The sequence below is a fragment of the Thunnus thynnus genome, chromosome 19 (assembly GCF_963924715.1).
Source record: "Thunnus thynnus chromosome 19, fThuThy2.1, whole genome shotgun sequence".
Classification (NCBI taxonomy): Eukaryota; Metazoa; Chordata; class Actinopteri; order Scombriformes; family Scombridae; genus Thunnus; species Thunnus thynnus.
This window is the reverse complement of record NC_089535.1, coordinates 4,039,545-4,064,171: the sequence shown is the minus strand read 5'-3', so window position 1 is coordinate 4,064,171 and position 24,627 is coordinate 4,039,545. Positions and strand designations below refer to the sequence as shown.

At 39.6% G+C, this 24,627-nt stretch overlaps 1 protein-coding gene across 2 annotated transcripts in view; it reads right to left on the bottom strand.

Annotated features, from left to right (window-relative positions):
- LOC137170621 (seizure 6-like protein) overlaps window positions 1-24,627 on the bottom strand; it is a 36,251-nt gene that overhangs the window by 7,619 nt on the left and 4,005 nt on the right. For both annotated transcript variants that reach the window (XM_067574126.1, XM_067574127.1), the window contains exons 3-12: window positions 23,588-23,783; window positions 20,936-21,121; window positions 20,102-20,273; window positions 18,402-18,568; window positions 17,221-17,415; window positions 15,827-15,965; window positions 11,426-11,622; window positions 4,558-4,752; window positions 2,620-2,811; window positions 1,762-1,956 (exon numbers count right to left, since the gene is read on the bottom strand). In XM_067574126.1, coding sequence (XP_067430227.1) covers window positions 1,762-1,956; window positions 2,620-2,811; window positions 4,558-4,752; window positions 11,426-11,622; window positions 15,827-15,965; window positions 17,221-17,415; window positions 18,402-18,568; window positions 20,102-20,273; window positions 20,936-21,121; window positions 23,588-23,783 — 1,834 coding nt within the window. The remainder of the gene's footprint in view (window positions 1-1,761; window positions 1,957-2,619; window positions 2,812-4,557; window positions 4,753-11,425; window positions 11,623-15,826; window positions 15,966-17,220; window positions 17,416-18,401; window positions 18,569-20,101; window positions 20,274-20,935; window positions 21,122-23,587; window positions 23,784-24,627) is intronic.

The following is a 24,627-nucleotide window of genomic DNA, read 5'->3' as shown; positions in this document are numbered from 1 at the left end:
ACGTCATCTTGGGCTTGTGGGAAACATGTTTCATAATTTTTTTTCTGCAGCTCTAGTATGTTGAAACTGTATATTAAACTTTAACAAGAGTAAAGTCTTTTAGGATGAGGACTAACTGATGTGTTTGGCAGATGTAACGCCGATTCCGGATAATGCTGAGTGAATAATCCAAATCCAATAAAAAGCAGGACGGAGCTTAAACTTTGATGGCACCCTGGACCGGCTTTCACACAGTAGATGTGCCAGTTGTGAACATTTTTATTATTTTTTTTATTTTTTACATAACCTGTACCCTACAATGTAGTAAGCTAACGATATGATCTCATGCTTGGTTACTACTGTTCAGGTAGTAAGCTAGTTAGCCAGACATGCTAACGATTGCAGCTCACATTAGAGCAGATAAATACAATTCATTCTTTACACTTTTGCTCTTGTGCTTTTGGTTTTGGAAAGGCTAAAACAAGGATCAACCTTCAAACTCTTTAAATACAGAGTATCTCTCTTACTACAGCCCCATGTACAGCGCTTTAACATGTGGAGGAATCAAAAGAAAGACAGACCTGCAGTGTCTAGCTTGGCCCCAAACATGCTACACGCAACTATAGAAACATACATGCAAGATCGATTTCACATGTGTTCTGGGGCCAGTTTCACCAAATTTGTAGCATAAAAGCTGGGATCATTTTCTGTCATGTTATTTTTGACACATTTAACTTATTGAAAGAAATAACATACTTGTGACCTATGCAGTCCACTCATTTTCATATATCTGCAACTAGTGCTTTTGTGACACAAGGCCTTGGAATATGTCTTAACACACAGCACAATCACTAGCTGCAGTCTGAGCATTGAAGCGAGGTGGCACTACAGCATGAAACAACAAGAGGAAGAGGACCGTTCGTCCGTTCTAGCAGAATTTTGTCACCTGTTCATTCAGACAGGAAGTCTCTGTCCTTCCTCCGTGAGCAATTCAAAGGTTGCACATCACATCTTACATGTTTTCTTTTTTCTTTCTTCTGTGCAGTATAAGGCTGCAACAAGGGATTATTATTCTGTTGACTATTTTCTTGTTTAATCGATTAGTTGTTCAGAAAATGGTGAAAAATGTCAATCACTGTTTCCCAAAGAACAAGATGACACCCTCAAATGTCTTGTTTTGTCCCAACCAACAGTCCACAACGCAAAGATATTCAGGTAGACTATAGAAACCAGAAAATATTCACATTTGAGAAGCTGGAGTCAGAGAATTTGGACATTTTTTTCTTTAAAAATGACTCCAAATGATGAATCGATTATCAAAACAGTTGGCCATTTATTTAATAGTTGGCAATTAATAGATTATTGCAGCTCTAGTGCAGTAAGTTCTTCCACGGACGCCATGTTTGGTTACTACTATGTTCATGGAAACGCTCTGATTAGCTTCAACTAGCTGATATGAACGTTGAGTATGTTCACTGGGGTCGCACCTTTGCGCCAGCTGGGCCAAGCTTTGCCATTTGCGTACTTGCATGGTGCATGTTTGTGGCCTTATGGTTGCTAAGTCATGATTGGACAACCACCATTTGGGGGAAGGGGTTTAGCGAACCGTCGGTTGCATGCATAGGGGCATGATCAATCTGTATCAACAAGCATGGGGCAAAAAAGTATTCAAAGATATCGTGTACATGCATACATCCAAAGGTACACACGGGAGCGTTTCATTCCACACATACACATATATATGTATATATATATATATATGTATAAAGATAAAAGTCTCACCTCTGCAGAGAGGAAGTGGGCCGCTCCAAAAGGATGGGTTTCCTAGGATGCATTTAATCGCAACCTCTCCAATGAGCTCGTAGCCTTGGTAACAGACAAAGGTGAGCGACTCGCCGGGCAGGTAAAGCCTCTTGGACAGGATCTGGTAGCCGTTGTCAGGGAGACCAGGGTTCTCACAGGAAACAGAATCCTCAGCTAAATGGAAGGAATAAAAATAAAAGTGAAAGCTGGACGGATCCCGCTGAGTTTCTCAACACGAATCAGAGGTTTTGCGTCAGAGGCCGGACCGACAGATCTGACAGGCTCTGGCTGAGGTAACATGACTCATGGATAATCTCCACCCCCTCCTCCAGGTGGCGGAGGGCTGATTGGTACGGTGCATTAGCATTGAATTAACATATCAAACACTCCACACAAACATTAATAACCCTGAAAGTACACACACGAACACACACGTACATCGTCAGTCTTGAGATGAAAATGCAGGAGATGAAGCATCATCTCTGGCATGCAGAGACGCTGTGATCTGTGTCAGCAGAGGAAAGAGAGCAAGGCTTCTTTTTTTTTTTTTTGCAAGAAATCACACAAACCCACTCATGTTAGATTGCACAGCGACAGGAAAAGATCCTTTCATCTTCAGCTTACTGCCATGTGAAACTGTCTATCCTGATGACAGGTTTCTGAAATCACAAGGATGGTAAATTACACAAATAATGTCTAAACCAAAGGACCCTTTCAACCCACAGGTTTAATAAAATAATGACTAGCTTTTCATGGTGGGCAAAACAAATTAGCCTTTCATGTTTTCTCTTCTTTTTGCACCAGAAACAGTGAAAAAACTTTCTTTCTGATACTCACAAACACAGTGAGGGAGTCGAGACGTCCACACTGGGGTCCCCGGCTCGCGGCCGTAGCAGGTAATGGTGGCGCCGCCCTGCAGGACGAAACCCGGGTTGCAGCTGTACTGAATGGTCGTCCCAACCAGGAGTTTTGGGTCTGACAGAGATCTGGTAGAGTGCTCCACATGGCCGGGATCAGAACAGTACATGACTGGAAGAAGACAACAGGGAAAAGGAGGATTGTTTCCTAACTGACTGTATAAACATGTCAATCACATAGCTTCAGTTGTTACCAAGCAGCAACCTCTGGGGCTGTAAAATGAAGCCAATGCTGAAGTGCCAAAAACTGCAGTTCCTTGAATGGCCACTTGAGGCTCCAAAAGCGAGTCAATCCCCATTGACCCCCATGTTTAAATGTCCAACTTTACAGCAGAAATAAACATGTTTACAGCCTGGTACAAAAAACGGTTTTAGTCTCTGTAGCTAATTTCCTCTTTCATGACAACTGTACGGGGGGTGAATTATTTTATAACTCACCCATTTAAATTTTATTAAGTCGTAAAGTTATGCATAATGAAGGACATGGCTGCTTTGAGTGACAGGTCCACCAGCCGCTAGGTGGCTTGTTTCAGCCATTCGGCCCGCCTCTTTGCCCATTTTTGATTGGCTGGGAGTTAAGCAGCGTTACGCACTGCCAAGATGGCGACGGCCGGAGTGACTCACTTTGAGCTTCAAAACCGCTCTTCGGAAACCAACAAGTGACGTCACGGTAACTACGTCCATATTTTTATACAGTCTATGGTTGTTACAGCAGCTCAGTGAACACAACACAAAGACGAGGATCCAAACACTAAACGATCAAAACTTTTAAGCACTGAGTTGTTTAAAAGCTTATTGTATATATTGTACGTTATGAAATATGACTGATTTTGATATTTCTAGTGTACTACATTTTGGCCTGATGCTGTTGCCAAAAAACACTGAGCTTGATCCTTGAGGGACTATGTCTTATAATCCATTAGGGTGCATTCAGTTCCACGTTATAAATTTGCTTCTGGACACAGTCTCCTCTCAAATTGAGAGGAGCGACAGTAAAATTAATTTCCAGTTGGCCCTTGTTTCTTTCCCTTCCAGCGAGAGCAATGCTTTCACAGGCTCAAACAGAGGAAAGTTTATTATGGCAACACTTTCTCCTTTTTTTGGTTGCGAGGGCATTCAATTTCAACTCGATCTTCTGTCCTTTAAGGGAAGAAATTAGGAGAAGACGATAGGCCTTTTCTCAATCTGTGGAAGCCTTGCTCTGCCAGTTTTATCAAGAATGTTTTGGCAGCTGACTAGTGTTTCACTAAATTAAGTTTTGATATTTTTTCAGGCAAGACTGAAACCATTTAGACGTTGAATATATGGTAATTTTTAAATTAAAATTATGCAGATTTGCTCAAATGTTTTCAGAGATGTGACAACCGTCATCATCCTGAAAAAGCTCGTTAGGGTTCAGAGCATCAACAGTGTTCGAACCCATTTGTGTTTTGTTTGTTTTGTCACAGAACAGTTGTACAGTTGTGTTGAAGTATAATCCAAGAACGCTGCAGTTCTAATTGGAAATTTAGTGTACAACATCCTCACATCCTCAGGAGTTTGGACTCCCAAGGTCTTGGTATACTCCATATTGAGAAAAAGGCCTGATTTGTGAAGATAGAACAGAAAGTAACCTTAGTGTTAAAGGCAGCTTGTCACAGAGACAAAAGTGTTGGTTGAGGAGAAATTAGGACTCAACAGCGGTACTAAACGAAAGCTCAGTGGTCACCAAAATTATTACAAATCCTCCTGTGGGGAAAGGTGAACTCCACAGTGAATACCGCCTAAAAGGGATTCCTGTAAACAACAACAAACATGCACAAGGTCAAACACACAAACATAGATGTACAGTATGTGTGTAAATCAGACAGTGACTGACTCTTTTCACAGAAGGGGGGCTGTGAGCTCCAGGAGAGGTCTATCTGACAGGTGAGGGTCTCTCGTCCCACCAGGTCGTAACCAGGATCACACTGGTAGGTGATACGAGCTCCTCGCACCAGAGCGACGTGGGAAGTCGTCTTCCAGCCGTTCTGGATCTCAGGCAGGTCCGGACATGAGTCGTTTCGGGACACCTCTGAGAAGAGAAACGACAAAAAAAAAAAAAAAAGGTTGATGAATGGCTCCGTTATGATGGTGTCATTGGTCCAGGTTTGACTACAGGGAAGCGTTTCATCTCTCACAGCAAGGTTAAGCAGCAAACAGCACATCTAATAATGACATGATACTGGCACATGCTCCCTGTGAGGAGGAACGCACCAAAGATTTATGGATTTATTGTCCGATTACTTTACCATGGGACAGAATGATGGATTTCATCTGTGTTGGACAATCTTCAGATATCACCTCTCAGTGTCTCCACTGACAGTGAAGGACAGTTTAAATTCATCTTCAAACTGAAACAGTCTTCAGTAAAATTATTACAAGCTGTCAGTAATCTGTCACAGCTGTGTTGTTCTGCCGTGTGCTGTCAAAGACATGTTCAAGATCCACTTACTATCTTTTTCAAGGCTTTCAACTGCATCTAATGGTCTTCATTGGTGCATGGAGTTGTCAGATGTCATCACCAAACCTGATATTGGAACTTCCATATACGGCCACCTGTTATCATGTGATTTAAGTTCCACACTTTGGTTACCTGATGAACTCTCTTCGCTGATGAAGACCATGAGATGTAGTTGAAAGCTACAGAAAAAGTTGTACAAGTTCTATTCCCATGATCAAGAACGAGCTTTCAGGTTCAAGTTTTTGTATTTATATTCCACCTTTTTTAATCATTTAATCTATTTTGTTTTATTACTCAAATGAGAAAGAAAGCTATATATTCATTTTGTTGTTGTATTTTTTCTCCATATTACATTGGATACCAACAATTTTATTCATATTAATCACAAAATTATAGTTACTTAAGTCCAACAGCTGTATCAGATATTAGCATTCATTTAGCATCTGGTTTCTGGCAACATGACACATTTAAGTCCAGTGGTTCTTCTCTTTTTGCTCTTGTTTGGTCTCCACCACTCAGTAAAATATCGGTCTTTTTTAGCTGCTAAATGCTCCACTATGTTCACCAGCTAGTCTACAGCTAACTGTGTCTGTTTGCTGTTTGGCGCTGAGTCAAAACAATGAGCCGAAAGATGCTAAAACACACTGTAGAGCTGAGGGGAACTGCAACGATAAAAAACTGCCATAAAAGCCAGATATATCATATTTGATACAAACATTAAATCATAAATGCAATTTAAAAACAATGAATTTTCTGACTTATTTCATGTGTCAGACTTTACAGGGTTTTAAAGGTGAACTCCATCGATTTTACACCTCACCTCAGATGTTTATAAAGTAGTAAAAAGCCTTGTGAGTCGGTGTCGGTTGGGGTTGAAGATTACAAGTTTGAAAAGTAAAAAATCTGAGGCTGTGAAGTTAGAAAGAAGTGAGGTTATCAGACCTCTGTAGCTCCTCATCTCTGCTGGAGGCTAACAGCTCCAGGCTACATTAGCCGCTACTAGCATCACACACCAGAATCTCACACCGAACTGTCAAATGGTTGAGTTGCATTGTGAATAATGTATACGCTAGATTTTGACAAGGAAGATGAATGAGTGGAATAAAAAAAAGATGACATCTCTGACTGTCTGCTGCATCAACTGTCCATCATGAGTCCAACAATGCGATGCTATCAGTGGAGTACTCTTTTAAGATGTGGTTTTATTGGCTGAAACTGCACAGAAGTCTGTTTTTTTGAAATGAAAAAGCACACAGGATGAATGTTTTGCTACATGCTGTATCTGAGAAGAGGACCTCACACAGCAGCATGAACTGATTACACAGACAGAAGCAGCAGAAGGCTCAGACCAAACGTCTCTTGATCGCTCTAAGGGTCTGTTTGAACCAAGAACTCCTCTGATCACAGGGACTCACTGGCATCAAAAATGTCCGGCTCAGACTTTTTTGAGCTCTCACTTGAAATCCAGAAGTGCAGAAAAAACTTCATTTTAGAGTAATCAAGGAGTTAAAAACCGGAATCATGACAGCATTAAAAGAGTATTTTTTTTGTTTGGAGTTCCACAAATGTCTACAAAAGCAACAAATTCAGTTTTTGGTGAGCTGGTACTGTTGCCAAACAAGTCCACCAGGAAAATGATAAAATCGGTGACCTTGCCAGTATTCCAAAATAAACAAAATATTGGGAGGGCACACATGGGATAAAGACAATTTTATATGTTGATGTATCACTAGAACTTTGGTACTTTGTACTTGGAGATGCAGGCTCATGTGAACTGTGGTAACCAGCTATAAACAATAGTTTAAGAGGTTTGTTAATAGCAAGCTAAAAAAAATACTGGTTGCTGGTTACAAAACCAACCACCTACAGTCAGACAATGAACAGAAAACATGATGGCAAGTTTACAAATGAAAATGGACACCAGTTATCACATATGTGTAGCTGTAAATATGATGTGTATGAATATATACAGTATGTTAGTATTTATTATTTATTATTTTATTATTATTATTTTATTTGATAGGGAAGATGCAATTCAACATAGTTCTGATACAGAGCATGAAACTGATGTGCTGCACAGAGAGTTTATAGCTATTGCTAATTTTCAACTCTTGTCCCTAGTTGGGATTTACATATACAGTGGTCCGGTATTTACATGGTATTCCTGTCGGGTGAAAGACAACTGCTGTGGGAAAAGTGCTTTCAGCGAAAATAATTCTTAATCTATTAGCTATTCAATGTTTGTTATTAACTTTCTTTAACTGAACTAGTGATCATTTAAACCTGCTAGTAGGATCGGAGAGAAATCAGAATTATTGTATTTAGCGCTGCAACTAAAGATTATTCTCATTATCGATTAATCTGTCGATTATTTTTCTTGATTAATTGATTAGCTGTTTGGACTATAAAATGTCAGAAAGTGGTGAAAGATGTCGATCACTGTTTCCCAAAGCCCGAGGTGACATCTTCAAATGTCTTGTTTTGTCTCGTCCAACAGTCCACAACCCAAAGATATTCAGTTTACTGTCATAGAAGACTAGAGGAACCAGGAGATATTCACATTTGAGAAGCTGGAATGAGAGAATTTTAGCATTTTAATTGACTAATTGTTGCAGCTGTAGTTGTGATTTGCAAATTGTTGAACTGTGAGTTTAGTTTCATTTAAGATAAAAGAAACCGTCTGTCAGAAGTTTGGCTTTTTTCCAACAGTGAGGTTCAAGTGATAGTTTCTTCTTACCCAGAGTTAGATGAGAAGATTAATGCCATGTTCATATTTGTCTGTTAAATATGAAGCTACAGCCAGCAGACAGTTAGCTTAGTCCTGCACATACAGTACCAGTCAAAAGTTTGGACACAGGTGTGTTCAAAACTTTGTTTTTTGTGCAAATTAAACAACTGAGATACAAAGTGTTAGTTAGTGAGCTTTAGAAGTGTTGATAGGTGAGTTTTGTTACCTCTGGAAAGAGCCAGCCATGCTGTTTCCTCCTGTTTCAAGTATCTATGCTAAGCTAAGCTAACTGGCTGATGGCTGAAGTATTCCTCCAAGTGGTTTCACTTCTATATATTATGTACTTATTTCCTTTATTGCATTTACTTTAATTGCAGTTATAATTTTTGTGATTTTTCTTCTTAGGAATTCATTCTTTGAGTGATGACTTTTGTTGAATATATTTTATGGGATATTACTGAGTTTTTATGTTTCAAATGAGTTTTGGATGAGAAATATTACATTAAAAAAGATTAGTCGATAAAACATGTCAGTGTCTCAAAAATCACTTTGTAAGAAGAAGAAATTTCAGCAGAGACGCATCATTGCACTTAATGAAATCAGCTGAATTTTACTGTTAATCGCCCTCACAGATGGTTTATGGGGTTGTTTTTTTTTTCCATTCATGCATTAACAGGCACTTTTGTTGCTCTGTGTATTCTAATATCTCAAGTGTATCATAGAGTAGAACAAAGGAAGAACAAAACAAAAACCACCTCCAGTATCCAAAACCAAGAAAAAAACAACAATAAAATGTTTTAAAGACAGAAAAAAATCATTACAGCCTTGAGAGACATATTAATAAGTGCCCTCCTACTGGGACTAGTGTGTGTGTGTGTGTGTGTGTGTATACGTGTATGTAGCCTATATTTGATGATTGATCGGGCGGCTTACAGTATTGCATTACACTGTACAAAATAATAGGCCTACAGGGATTTGTAAGTTGAAGTTCCTGAATCAATTATTCATTCTCTATTGACTCAGTTCTCCTCCTCCATGCAGCCTGAATGCGTGTGGTGGGTAATTTATCTGGAGCACACACACACATTCATGGACACACACATACATAATCAAAGAGAGTAGCCTACGTATTCATGGTGTGTCTACTTGATTTACTCTGTAGGGAAATTTGTGTGAGTTTGTGGTGTCGGGAGGGTGACAAGTAAATTGGACAGCGTGATTCTAAATTGGTGTCAGGTGTTGGATCTGGGAAGCAGTGCAGATTACTGTGTGTAAAAGGAGGGAGTGAGCTTATTTGGCTGCTTGTGAAACTCTGTGTGTGTGTGTGTGTGTGTGTGTGTGTGTATAGATGAGAACCATTGTGAGATGGTGAAACAAATAGGATGTGATTGAATAAGGGCAGGGGGGAAATGAAAGGACAGACAAATAAAGATGAGACGAGACAAAAGGAGAGGATGAAAAATGGAGTGGGCAGCTTGAGGAGAAAAGGCAAAAATAAAAATGAATGGTAAAACTGAAACTTTGCACTGATATTTGAAGAAAAATTCAGGTGTTATTCTATATTTTTCTCACTGTCAACAAGTCAGTCTCTCAACAACTTCCTTATACCATAAATCTTTGAAAACTGGACTCTAATGCGGATTAATACACATTTGGCGTGCTAATGAGTATTTATGGTACCAAAGGTGATGTATAACATTTGCTTAACACATAAACTGTGCTTATGCTACCCCACACACATACACTGCTATTAACAGAACAATGTCGGGCCAGAATGGGTGTCGTACCAGGTGCCTCGTTATGCTTTAACATGGGGGAGAAAACGTGGAAAGATAAATAATTGGCAGGAAGGTCTGGGGGTCCTAATTTAAAACAAATTTCCTGCATTTCTATACGACCTAACCTCTTAGCTTAAATCAAGAAACAGCCACCTGAGGGTCTGTGAGGACTGAGGGTGCTATGAAAACCAAGAATGCATCAAGAATAGTATATTACGTTATGAGTTTGTTTTTGACTGCATGAGAAAATGGAACATGTGGCGTGAGAGCGTGTGAAAAGTGTCGATTGCGTGAGAGTTGGCAGTCCTGTTAATAGCCCGGCTCTGATTCGGCTCCTTTGCGAACGTCCCATCTCTACAGCCAAATCCTGTCCGCTGTTCGTTATCAGCGAGCTAACGTTAGGCTGGCAAAGTTGGCTAAAGCTGACTTGCAAATCAGTTCGGCATTTGAACGACAGTACAATCCTACTTTTAGCTCATTTAAAGTTTGGCTGGAGACAGTGGGCCAAGCAGGTTCATTCAAAATACGCTGGCCTATCTTTTCCTATGTTCTATTGTCAGTAAATGATCGCAGTTAAGCTAAATGGCATGTTTCTCACTTTTGTAAACAGTCAGACTCCTGTGTAGATTGACAGACTGTGATTGACAGCCAAAGCATGCTGTGGCAAACGATCAGCAATGGGTTTGACTGAACAAACTCAAGGGGTGGTCCAAAAAAAAAGAAGAAAGAAAATGAAAAATACCAGAAATACCCTTTAATGCGGAACACTTTGTAAAGTCTGTTTTGTTATGAATTCCATAAACTAAACCATTAAATAGTAACTAAACACTCCCTGAAAATCTTGTTTTTGCCGACCTCCATTTCTTCTGGTGGTGTTGTACTGGACTGCATTAACCTTAAAGGTGTTTCCAATATTTTGTTCACCACATTTACATACATGAGAGGCGTAAAATACATAGACTGTATAAAAATATGGACGTTGTTACCGTGACGTCACCCGTTGGTTTCTGAAGAGCGGTTTTGAAGCTAAAAGCGAGCCGCTCCAGCCGTCGCCATCTTGGCAGTATGTGACGCTGCCTAACTCCCAGCCAATCAAAAATAGGCAAAGAGGCGGGCCGAATGGCTGAAACAAGCCACCTAACTGCTGGCGGACCTGTCACTCAAAGCAGCCATGTCCTTCATTATGCATAACTTTACGGCTTAATAAAATTTAAACGGCTGAGTTATAAAAAAATTCACCTCCCGTACAGTTGTCATGAAAGGAGAAATTAGCTTTAGAGACCTGAAACGTTGTTTGTACCAGGCTGTAAACATGTTTATTTCTGCTGTAAAGTTGGGCATTTTAACATGGGGGTCTATGGGGATTGACTCGCTTTTAGAGCCTCAAGTGGCCATTCAAGGAACTGCAGTTTTTGGCACTTCTGCATTGGCTTCATTTTTCAGCCCCGGAGGTTACCACTTAGTAAAATATTAGAAACCCCTTTCACCAAAACCACCAGTAGAATTATCACCTTTCTGACAGTGTTGACAAAAACTGAAAATGTATAAGCTTCATAAAAGTAGAATTCATGGCAGAGCTGTATTGGATTGCATTAGATTGTACAGGTAGAGTATCATGGCAAAAAGGTTATATCAGGCTTTGGAAAAACACATCACCAGACTTATTTAATTCACACTTTGCTTTCACAGCCTTGTTTGTGCAGTTTGATAATGAATCGGCTTAAACTCTCTCTCTCACCCATGTAGTTGATGATGAAGCCTTCGCCCTTGCCGAAGACGAGCCCCGCCGGATCGGAGTGGAAGGTGACAGTCAGGTCAGGGGTGGTTGAGGAGAGCTTGAAGGGGCTGCTTCCTCCGACATATCGCCCCAGGATACGTGTCGTGACCTCATCGCCGTCAGTGATGGTCAGCATGTCACTGTCACTGATGTTCAGTCTGAGGATAGGGAGATAGGGAAAGACAAGGCAAGTTTATTTGCAGACGCAGACACTTTGTGCAGACACTTTAGTAAAAGGCAGCAGCAAAGAGAAAAGTCTTCAGCCTTGAATTAAAAGAACTGAGAGTTGCAGCAGACCTCAAGTTTTCTGGGAGTTTCTTTGGATGTGTGGTGCATAAAAACTGAATGTTGCTTCTCCTGTCCAAGATGATCTAAAGAGGACTGGACACTTCATAACGTAGCAGCAGATCAGGAAGCCATTCATTGCTTTATAAACCAATGGTAGTATTTTAAAGTCAGTTCTTTGACAGACAGGAAGCCAGTGTAAAGTTTGAGAACTGGGCTGATGTGATCCACTCTCTTACTGAGGACAGAATCAGCTGCAGCTGTCTGATTGAGTTTTCAGAGAGACCTGTAAAGTCGAGTCTACTGAAGATAAACTTATGGACACGTTTTTCGAAATTCTGGTTAGACAAGGTGATTGATTTATGGTTTTTTTAATGTTAGCAATTGAAGCTGAGCACTGACTTTTAATTATTCTTTGGCTGCAAAAACAATTATTTCAGTTTTATTTTTGTTTAATTAGAGAAAAGTTTGGCACATCCAATCCTTCATTTGTTTGATGCACTTACTCAGTGCTTGTGTGGGACCACAGTCATCTCATAATATCTTTATATAAATCTGTGTGTCATCTACATAATTATGGTAAGATATTTTGTTTTCCATACTTTGAGCTAGTGGTAACACATAGATATCAAAAAGAAGAGGCCCCAGAATAGAGCCTTGGGGAATTCCACACTCCATTTTTGTCCGCTCACACGCATAATTAGCAATCAACACAAAGTAGTCCCTGTCCTTTAAATTGGATTCAAACCAGTTTAGCAATGAGCTAGAAAGTCCTACCCAGATTTCCGGTCTGTTTGTCATCTGCATAATTATGGTAAGATATTTTGTTTATTTCAATAATATGTGCTAGCAGGAGCATGTAGATGCTGAACAGAAAACGCTCCAGAATGGAGCCTTGTGGAACTCCGTGTAATTTTTGTAAACTCAGATGTGTAGTTACCAATCAACACAAAGTAGTCGTGGGTACTGAGCCAGAAAGTCCTACCCAGATTTCCAGTCGGTCTTTTAATATGATTTATAGTATTTCTTATACACTTGTTTACTTCCAGTTGTTTCTTACTTTAAAACAAAACAAAACAAAACAAAAAACTTGTACTTAGTTAGCTAGCCTACTTGAAAATTTGTGACACGGCTCCTTTGAGTCACTGTTCTCTAATGCATGATTGCCTTGTTAAGTCACTTTGAAAAAAAAAGTCGGCCAAATGACAAAATGAAAATGTAAAATGTAAATTTGGTATGTTCTAGATCGACAGAAGATGCCCCAGAATAGAGCCTTGGGGAACTCCACATGCTATTTTTGTACTCCCAAATGTGTAGTCCTACCCAGATTTCCAGTCTGTTTAGTAAGATGTTCTAATCTAATAGATTTAATCATACTAAGATTGAAATGTCGCCACTGTCTGTATTTATGTGGATGTCATTCAAGACCTTTACAAGAGCAGTCTCAGTACTGTGTTGTGGTCAAAATCCTGACGGGAAAAAATCACAACAGTTGCTCAGAAAACAGACAGGGATAAGAAACAGACAGAGAGAGGAGTAAAGCCAGTAGTATCAGTTCAGGACAAGTTATGATGACTCAGAGTGCAGTCATGTCAACAGCCAATTGCGTGGGAGACAAGATGACCTCAAAGGCTAAATGCTGCATTCATCTACAGGCCAAGTGTTTAACATTCTGTAAACACAGCCATGTTTTAATTGCCCTAGAGACGTTTGTTTCACCACACCACAGAGGCGTCTGTTTTCAAGGTTTTGAAAATTGAAATATCTGTAAATATAATATGTGATTTTTCCCCAAAGCCTATAATTAGGTTTCAAGTAATTAGATTCGCGCTGGCAGGGAGTTTAGTTAATAATAGTAGTAATAATGCATTTAATTTGTGCTGCACTTTTCATTCGCAGTGAATCTCAAAGTGCTACAGCATTAAAAACATATAATATTTAGAGTTAAAATGAAAAAGCCTCCCTGAATTAGAGTTTTTAAGCCTTTTTGAAAAGAGTCTAGGGTCTGTGCAGCCCTCAGATGGTTGGCAAGGCTGTTCCACAAGTGTGGTGCAGCAGAGCAGAAGGCTCCATCCCCATGGTGCACAGCTTAGTACTAGGCCCCCATGGTGTGGAGCTTAGTGCTGGGAGCCCGCAGGAACAAGCTGCTGGCAGATCTGAGGCTGTGAGTGGAGGTTTTTGGTATGATCAGTTCCTGTAGGTAGGGAGGCGCATGTCTGTTGATGGATTTGTATGTAAGTAGCAGGACTTTGTAGGGAGAAGGGGAGCCAGTGCAATGAAAACAGAATTGGTGCTATATAATTTGTTTTTTCACGCTCTCATCAGGATCCTGGCAGCGCTGTTCTGAATGCACCGGAGCTTCTGGATGCTGCTGCCAGGGATCCCTGTGAAGAGCACATTGCAGTAGTCCAGTCTTGAGGAGATAAAGGCATGGATGAGTTTCTCTGCAATCGACAGGGTTAAATAGAAAAATGGATGCATCTAATCATCTGACAATCCCTCAACGGTTTCTTACAGTAATATAAAGCAGTGCAAAGACAGTTAACGAGCAACACACCAGTAACAATTAAGAAATATTGCAAAAATAAGACCTATATTGTCCCCTTCTGATCTTGAACAATTAATCCACAAATTCATTTTCTCCCAGTTAGAGTACCATAACTCTCTCAACTCCTGCTTCAGTCAGTCTGCTCTACAACATTCACAGTTAGTCCAAAATGAAGCAGCCAGACTTCTAACCAGAACCAGCCGTACGTCCCTTATTACCCCTGTTCTGGCTTCCCCCCCCATTGGTTTCCTGTATAATTCAGAATCAACTACAAGATCCTGCTGATTACACATAAAGCACTCCATGACTTCGCTCCTCGCTACATCTCTGACCTCCTCATTCCACTTCTCGACCTCTACAATCCTCAATCTCTGCCTTGTATTCATCCCCAGAACAAATCGCGAAACAAAAGGTGACGGTGCATTTGCAGTCTTAGCCCCAACACTGTGGAATCATCCTCCACAATCTATTAGATCTGTTTTAAACGGCTCCTAAAAACCCATTTATATCTATAGACCTCCCTTCCTGTTCCCATGTCTCGGTTCATTTCAGTTTGGTCGGTTTCTCTCTGTGCCATTTCATATTCTATATTGTAAATTACACTATTTTGTTAATCTATTTGTTTTAATTTTGCATGTGTATGTATTTGTGAAGCGCTTTGTAACTGTGTGTCTTAAAAAGTGCTACATAAATAAAGCTTTACTTACTTAGTTAGTTTCTTACACCCCGTCCATTAACAACCTGACCTTTTGTTAATGTTATTGACACTATGTAAAGTGAGTGATGTTCATAATGTTAGCTGCATTAGATCAAATGTGCTTTATGGTCAATTGCATTCGTTTGTTGCTTGTTTTTATAGCTTCAAATGTTCTGATTCAACCATGTGTGTATGTGATGGGAATGTTTTTTTTCTTTGATTTTGACTTTACTGGTGGTTTGGTGGTAATTTCGTTATCTGTACTTATATGCTGATGAGCTGTTTGCTTTGACTGATAAACTGATTAATGGCTTAATGTTATATGATAAGAAACACACAGACTGCATCGATCTTAACTGGGATTCTCTCATTTATCTACAAACAAACGTATGCCATCAGAATTAATTTAAAAGATGCTATAATCAAATGAAAAAACTTCTACAAATACAGTTTTTTTCTGAGACATGAATCTGGAGTCTTCACATGCACAAGATCAAAGATTCAATCCAGCAGCATCACAGAGACACAGTAAAAGTCGTTGGTTTTGCTCTGGCACAGGCCAGTGAAAGCACAGAATCAAGATGAGGGCAAAAATATCAACAGCCTCATAAAAACCGCAGCAGTAGTCTTGTCAGCATGCTCTCTAATGTTGTCTAGTTTTGAATTAATGGTTCAGTATGAGCAGGAATACAGAAATATCAACAGGCAGCCGAGGTGCCGGGCCCCTCACTGAGCCTCCCTGCATACTGATAACATCTGGTTCTTTGTTGGACCAAAGTTTGGATCGAAGTTTTGAAGTAAATGAGTCTGTGTGTGTTGGTGTTTTTCTCACAGTTGTACGTCGAGCAGCACACGTTTGTCCTCCCCGACGTGTATCCTCCAGCTGCAGTCCTCCCCCTCTCCGTACCACTCTGGCCAGTTTGGAGACAGAATCACTCCTCCTGGACCAGTTAGGTCTCCTCCACACTGTGCTGCAGAGAGACAGAGGGAGGGCAGGTTGAAGAAATGAGGAAAAAGAGACACTTCTTTGCTTTCTTGCCGAGAGTTAAAGATGAGAATACCGTTAGCATTGTCCTGTCACTACGGTAAATATGAAGCTTTGCAGCCGGTTAGCTTAGCATCTTTGGATTAAACAAACAAGATATAACACTTTAATTAGTGAGCTTTAGAGGTGCTAGTAGGTGGATTTTGTTATATATGGACAGAGCTAGGCTAGCTGTTGTTTCTAGTCTTTATGCTAAACTAAGCTAAGCTAACCCGCTGCTAGCTGTAGCTCCATATTTAGCGGTGGTAGCAAGCTTCCCAAAATGTTGAACTATAACTACCTTTAATGACATTGCAGCTCTCAAAGCATCAAACATACATCAGAAAGTGGCATTGGGCTTCATGCAAGATCCAACAGATTACTTCTTAAGAGGCACATACAAGCGATTTATGAAAATATTCAACAATTTTCTCATGTTTAGAATTTCCTCTCAAGAAAAAATAGTCATGTATTTCCCCACAGGCAGATAAACACCTGTCTGAGATAAGAATTATAAAAGTTTATGGACTTAGAGACATTAAATTGGGCTTTATCCATTCAGTGTACACCTGGCTTCAGTAAGACTTCATGCCAAACCATTTCTTTTTTTTAATTTCTGTCACAATACCGTTCAGCAATTACGGCGCTGACAGCAGTAGCAGTATTTTTTCATTTTTATGCCTAATACCTCTAATGACACTGCTGCATTGTGAAGTTCTTCTTGGGGAACATTTCTGTGAATGAAACTTGCTTCCAAATGGAGCGGAACAGGAAGCCTTATGTAATATGCAGATGGTATATTGAAGGTGAATATCCTGGTACAACGAGCAATATTAGTGCAAATTATTTTTTGGTCTTGTTGTGTGTGCGGTTTCTCTGTTTGTATGTCTGAACTCTAGATTTTTATACATATTTTATGTATAAATGATTGTAAGGATGCTGCTAAGTCTGTCTGGAGATAAATGCTTTGTGATGCAGCGAACAATTTCCCTTTGGGGACAATAACGTATATCTTGTCTCATCTTATTCATCATGTTCAAACGAGCAATTTACGACAAGTTTAAGGTAAGAGAGTTTGCTGAATCCGACTCGGGGGAACACTTCAAGCAAACCTCACAGACAAAAGTAAGAGGTTTAAGATAAAAATATGAAAACACTCTAGCGTGAGGCCCGTTATCTCTGCTTCCTGTCCTCAGTTTTACCTTTGCATAGCGGCTCTGTGTCATTCCAGTACGGATCCCTCGCACTGATGCACTCAATAACAGGCGGGCCTTGTTCTAGGGAGTGACCCGGGTCACAGGTGAACTGAACCACAGCTCCGACCCCGTACAATGGGTCAGAAGTTGTGAAGTTTCCGTTCTGGAGGTACGGCTCGTAGCAGTGGCCGCGCTCAAATGCTGCAGAGGAAAATGAGAGAGGACAGACAGAAAGATCAGTACACTTAAAGGACGAGCTCACAGTTTTTCAGTCAGGAGCCTAAATGAACATTAAAATGGGTTTTTCTTGCTGTAAGTGATGGAGGACAAAATCCACAGTCCTCCTTCTGTGCAAAAAATGTATTTAAAAGTTTATCTGAAGCTAATATGAAGCTTCAGCGTCCAAATGAGTCAAGTCAAGTAGATATCTTTCAACGTTACAGTCTTTTTAGTGCCAAAGTTCCTCTTTTTGTTACTATACTTCCACCTGCAGCTCAACAGGGAAACACAAAGAGGGAATTTGATGCTAAAAAGACTGTAAATGTGTCAGATATCCACTTGATATGACTAACTCAGACTGATGAAGCCTCATATAAGCTTCACATCAACTTTTAAATGCATTTTTGTACAAAATGTGGATTTTGGCCTCCATCACTTCCATTGAAAGCACATTTGAAGGGGATCTTTTAATAGCCGGTACGAGAAACCTCTTTCACTGTTCATATGGACACCTGACTGTTGTTTTAAGACACACATTGAAAAATTGTGAAGCTGTCCTTTAACAATTTATTACAAAATGCATTTTCATCTATAGTCTGTAATGCCAAAATGATTCATAGCATTTGTTTTGAAAAAAATGTAATCAGACATTGTTCATAAATCTTCTTTTCACTTGCAATGATGGTTCTTCTTCTCTTTACTGATGAGGATAAATGTTTTGGAAGAGATCTATCCATCCCTCTACAATCTGACGTTGCCAAAAACTCTGAAAGCTCAGATTACATTGGACAACTGGTGCACTTCCTCACAATTCAGCCAATATCGACTTGGCACTGCACAAAGTAAACAGAAACACAGAGCCCTGCAATCTCCTCAGGAATGGAGGAGCTTGTTTACATGATTATGTGGTAATTCTAGAACGACGTGTTTTATATTTGTGTGCAATTATATCTACGGTGGATTTGTACCTTCATAGCGGATGTTGAATCCCGTGTTGTGGTTGGGCTGATCGGTGATGAACTGGATCCTTACAGCCGGACCCTCGCTGATCACTCCCTCGAAGGGTATCTGTCCACCCCGACCGGAGTCGAACAGCACCACAGAGCCGGCGTCCAGGCCGCTCCACAACACCAGCCTGCAGGGATTGGAAAGACTGAGTGTGTGAAAGTGAAAACCTTCAAGAGAGTTCTTCATAAAAATCCCAGATCAAAAGCAGACAGTTGTTGACAGTTGACAGCTGTTGGAGGCTCTGTGGCAACCTGGAAAGAAAAGACAAGTTTTCTGGAGTTGCACTAAACTAAAGCCTTTCTGAGATATGTCACTCCAAACGACGTGATGTACCAATAGAGAACAAGGAAGAACATTTTGCTTATAGCAAGAAAAAAACATCTATAATAAGAAGTTGGTGTAAAGCTGATCTGACAATGAAGACGCTTGTTCAAGAAATGTATTCAGTGATAAAAATGACATATTTCCTGAGTCTTAAATCTGCATTTACTAATTTTTTGCAGTTTGAGAGCAACAGAAAGTAGCTATAAACACAACAATGACACATCATCAGCTTTTAAGTTGATGTGTTGAACTTGTTAGCAAACAGTTGCTTATTTCCACATCCAGCAGTTATGGAGCAACATTATCATTCATTTGGAGTCAGACCTCTGTAGCTCCTCATCTCTGCTGGAGGCTAACAGCTCCAGGCTACATTAGCCGCTACTAGCATAACACACCCAAACCTTCAACTGAACTGTTGGCAGTAGAGTTGCATTGTGGGTAATGTAGGTGCCAGATTTTGACAAGGCAGAAGAATGTGTGGGGGAAAAAGACGACATCTCTTGTTGTGCTGCATTGATTTTTTATCCTTCTTTTAAAAAAAAACTGTCCATCATGAGTCCGACAACGTTATACAAGAGCAGAGCTAAAACACTGGAGGAATATTTTAAAGTTGCAGACTGTAAAACCAAAACAATGAGCTGAAAGATGCTAAAACACAGAGGAGCACAAGGAGCAACGACTTACACATTACACTTAGTATTTGATCTCTTGTAAATATAAAAATATTGATAATAGCAGCTTTCGAGTAAGTATTTTTTACAGGAATTGGATAATTAATATGAGGTGAGATGCCCAACAAGTATCTTAACAGTTTAAATATGGAGTAACTGGAGAGGAGTACTGTCTTAACAACTATTTGTTCTATGTTTTATTCATTTTGTGTGACTGTCACATGATGTTGTTTCCAGATATGAATGGAAATGGTAAATGTGCTACATTTATATAGCGCCTTCCTAGTCCTCGGACCACTCAAAGATCTTTAAAAACAAGCCAACATTCACCCATGCACACACACTGATGGCAGATGCCGCCATGCAAGGCGCCAACATGCTCATCAGGAGGAGTTTCTAATGCTCATTCACACACACACTAACACACCACTGGCACAGCCTCCGGGAGCAATGTTCAGTTCAGTATCTTGCCCAAGGACACTTCGATATGCGGACTGGAGGAACCGGGGATCAAACCGCCAATCTTCCAATTAGTGGACGACCCCCAGCTGTGGTTCAGCGTGAGTAGGGTGCCTCCGTATGAAAACCCAACAAAATCAAAGTATAAAAAAGAAAGTGAAAACCGTTCACCGCTGTCTTAAACGCTCAAAGAAGTGCGCTCTGACCTGTCAGTGGGTCCCAGGGCCAGTCTCTCCAGGTGGAGGTGCAGCCTCTGGTCCTTGGGCGCCTCCAGGGACCAGGAACAGGAGCGGTCCTGTGTGGCGTTGGGTCCGTGGTGTGGAGAAGGTGACAGCACTCTTCCCACTGTAGCGTTCTTCACTGTGCCGCCACAAAGAGCTGCAGAGAAGAAGTCAACTTAGTCAACTTTTATTCAATCAAATGTTATTATGTAAAGTCCTTTTTATTATTGTAATATGTCATGAAAGTTGTTCTAAGTTGACATATTATTCTTATTTTTCACTTTCACTGTATTTTGGGAATAAAAACTAACAAAAACAACATGTTGAGGTTCGTTTTACAACATGAACAAGAAGTCCTTCAAGCGTTCAGGGGAATAGAGAATATGAACTAGGGCTGAAATGGTTATCAATGAATTGATTAGTCAATCACTGAAAGATGATTCTGCAACTATTTTCATAATTGATTAACTGTTTAAGTCATTTTTAAGCATAAATGCCGATACGTTACCTCGTTTAGGAAAACTGTGATAAGCATTTTTTAACATTTGATAGACCAAATGATACATCATATTAATTTAATTGCAGCACTAATTTGAACCTTTCCATGATAGTTGGGAGATCTGCTGAGAACGATCATGTGATACAATCAAAAGCTCCAGAATAAAAACTGAGAGGACCTTGTGGTGAGATTATTTTGCCAAATAAATGACATTTACATCAAATCAACTCATTCATTCACATCACAATTCTGGTCAAGATTTTCTGGTGTCACAAAGACCCAAAAACCCAAAGAAGACACCATCAACGATAAACACTGACCCCTGCAGCTGGGCTCCTTGCCGCTCCACACCGGCAGGGAGGCGTTGATGCAGGTGAGCAGCGGCTCCCCCTGCAGGTGGTAGCCCATGTGGCAGTGAAAGCGGGCGGTGCCTCCAGGCAGCAGGTCCAGCACCGACACCTCCCCAAAGTGAGGCCTCTTCGGCAGGGAACAGCTCAGCCTGAAGACTACACACAGAGGAGGACGCAGGGAGGAATAAGAGTCAAATACAGAACCAATAACACGTTGTTTGTGTTACTATTACTGCTGTTATTAGTATTTTTTCTGTAAGTACTGCTTCCGCTATAATAACAACTACTTTAATGATACTTCAGCTGCTACTTCTACAGTAAATATGACTCTATACTATCATTACTGCTACAGTGAAAGCAGTAAGTAGTAAGCAGAAAGCAGCAAAATACATGAGAATAATTTAAAAGGCATTACAGCATTTAAAGACATGAAAAATAACACAAACTGGACTCGACTCAAAAATGTGTTTTTTCTTCTTGTTCCGTCAGTTCAGTTTGAGCTTCGCTGTGCAGAATGATGTATGTGTTCAGTCGTATTAAAACACTTCTTTCTTATTCATTATTAAAATGGTTTTAATGAGGTTGAAGTTTTAAAATAAAAAGGTTATTTCTTTGAATATGTATTCAAGAGTGGAAGCGAATGACCTTCAAACTTTCTGTTTGCAGCCAAGTTATTTGTATTATTTATAATTATTATGTGATCTTGTTATTCTGATACCATCTGGCCAGTTATTACATTTATTTCACTGTGACTGTGAAATTATTCTATATTATATTATTATTATTATTATTATTATTTAGGACGTTTACAGTGATCAACTGCTTTTATGGATCAAAAAGCCTGAGACAGACTCATTCCTATACAAATGCTGTTTAAATAATTTACTTATAGTAATCAAGTAGTTCGCTTACAGTTTTCATTTTGGGTCTTTTCATACATGATAACATATGGAAAAAAATTATAAAAGTACGATCATTCTATTTGTTTTTACTTTACTCCTATGATACACGTATGATATGTACTCAGCGGCTGCGGCACCATTATTTCCTCGTGGTAACTCGTCTGCTTCCGGCTGGTTACCTGAAGCCGCAGCTGGATACACATTGAAATCATGATGGAAAAAAAAAGGAAAAAGTAATTTCCTATCGATGAAACACGTCATCTCCTCGAAGCTCATGACAAACTGACAAAAACAAGCCGACGAGATGCAGGAGGGACGAAACGAGCGTTTAAACAGCTGCTGAAGCTGCTTGTTTCATTTCTTTATATTCATGTAATAAATATATAAATGTCAATTAGATGTTAATCTGTGTGAGAAATTAAGAAAAAGAAAAAAGATTGATGTGATCACTCTAAGTGGTTTCCAGCATGTAAGAGTCAAACACATAACCAATAACATGCTGTTTGTGTTACTATTACTGCTGTTATTACTATTTTTTTCTGTAAATACTGCTTCTATTATAATAACAACTACTGTAATGATACTTCAGCTGTTACTTCTACAGTAAATATGACTCCATACTATCATTACTGCTACAGCGAATGTTTGCAAAATACATGAGAATAATTTAAAAGGCATTACAGCATTTAAAGACATGGAAAATAACACAAAAAAATGAAAAGTTTAATTCTGGACTCGACTCAAAAATGTGTTTTTTCTTCTTGTTCCGTCGGTTCAGTTTGAGCTTCACTGTGCAGAATGATGTATGTGTTCAGTCGTATTAAAACACTGTTTCTTATTCATTATTAAAATGGTTTTAATGAGGTTGAAGTTTTAAAAAAAAAAAGGTTATTTCTTTGAATATGTATTCAAGAGTGGAAGCAAATGACCTTCAAACTTTCTGTTTGCAGCCAAGAACATACAAGTTATTTGTATTATTTATAATTATTATGTGATCTTGTTATTCTGATACCATCATCTGGCCTGTTATTACATTTATTTCACTGTGACTGTGAAATGATTATTGAATTTCAGTCGTTTTTGAAGGATTTGGAAATTATTTCTTATCTATTTGAAAGATCGTTTGAGAAATCAAATATCCATAGTTATACTTTAATTGAACAATCTTAATAATGACAATATTTCAAGCATATTTATGTTATCTGTGTTGTTTTTATTGTCTTAACGCTGTATTTTTACGCCTCATCTTGGCCGTAAGACATTTTAATCTCATTATTAGTCGTGTTTTATTCTCCTAACTGGTGATGTAAAAGGATTAGATGGCTGTGATTAATGGCACAGGTGGGTCTTAACACTCTGATGCTTCATCCTTTCCAGTTCTTGTCATATCCATTATGGGCTGGGACAGCCAAACACACACACAACACAACACACACAACACACACACACTCTATACAAACTCCCATATTCTCAGCCTCCTAATGAGATGAGAGCCAATTAATCAAAGCTCTAATCAGCTAATTCACACGACAGATTCAATCACCATGCTAAGTGATTAGATGAGAAGATTTTTTGATTATGCAATTAGCATGTATAGAGTGTACAAACAGCCCCCTTCGGACCTTCTGAAGGATTCCTGTGTACAGCATGTTTATACGTATACATATTCATATCTGACATGTTCGTGTACGCTCGCTGGTGTCTGTGCACGTGGACTCACTCTGATAGTGCAGCTGGAAGATGCCCATGTTTCCCTCCAGCGTAGAGCAGTAGTAGACGGACAGAGTGTTGGTGGGACTGCGGATCACTTGACCTTCAACCAGCAAGGTCTGGTTGGCCAGGACCACCAGAGAACCTCGTGCATCTACGCCCCTGATAGACAGCTGCTCGCCCTCCGACAGGTTCACGCTCTTCACCTGAACACACATGACGGATGACCATGGATGAGTTACAAGACGAGAGAAAAAACGCTCCTGATTTTACTGAATTTCCGAATAATTAGTCCCCTTATTGCTTTGTTTCTTCAGAAAAAGCTGTGATACATTATTAATTTTTAATTGACATTGTGGGTGTATGTGATGTGCTGTTGTGTGTAGCTTTGTATTTTGTATGGTGTCTTCTTTGTGGGTTTTTTTTTTTTTGCTTTGTACTGTTTGTTGTTGTGCTGTTGTATGTTTTGATTGTAATGGACTACAGATGGAAAATTAGCTTCAAGCTAACTCTGGTGCATCTTTAATGTTTTTAAAACTGCACACTGTCCTGTTCAGTAAATCAAATCAAACATAACTCAAGAACATCACATACATTAGAAGTGTTTTCTGGTCTGATGCACCTATCAGCAGGATGACATGTAGTCCCAGTTTGTTCCTCTCATGTATCAACATACATTCAGGTCAATTTCTCTAAAAGATAATTAACCAGCAATGACTGAAAAACCCACAAGGTCGTTTAAAAACACTTGCAAGGATTCTTCTAACTATTTGGATTAAAAAAATTATTCTGTCCGCTGACTGAGACAAAATATTTTTAATATCGTCACCTTCCTAAAATAACGGCTTAAGTCATTTTTTGCCTAAATCATCTCCTCATGATGCCACCTCTGGTAAAATCACCTACATCCTCAGTTGAACAGATCACGCGATTCTGCCCCTGTAGTATAACGGCCTACGTCAGGAGTGTGACTAAATCGTCATATTGCGCAGTTATTTAGTCTTTTTATTCAGTCTTGTAATTCAGCATTTTAGTCAGCTAAATAGCTAA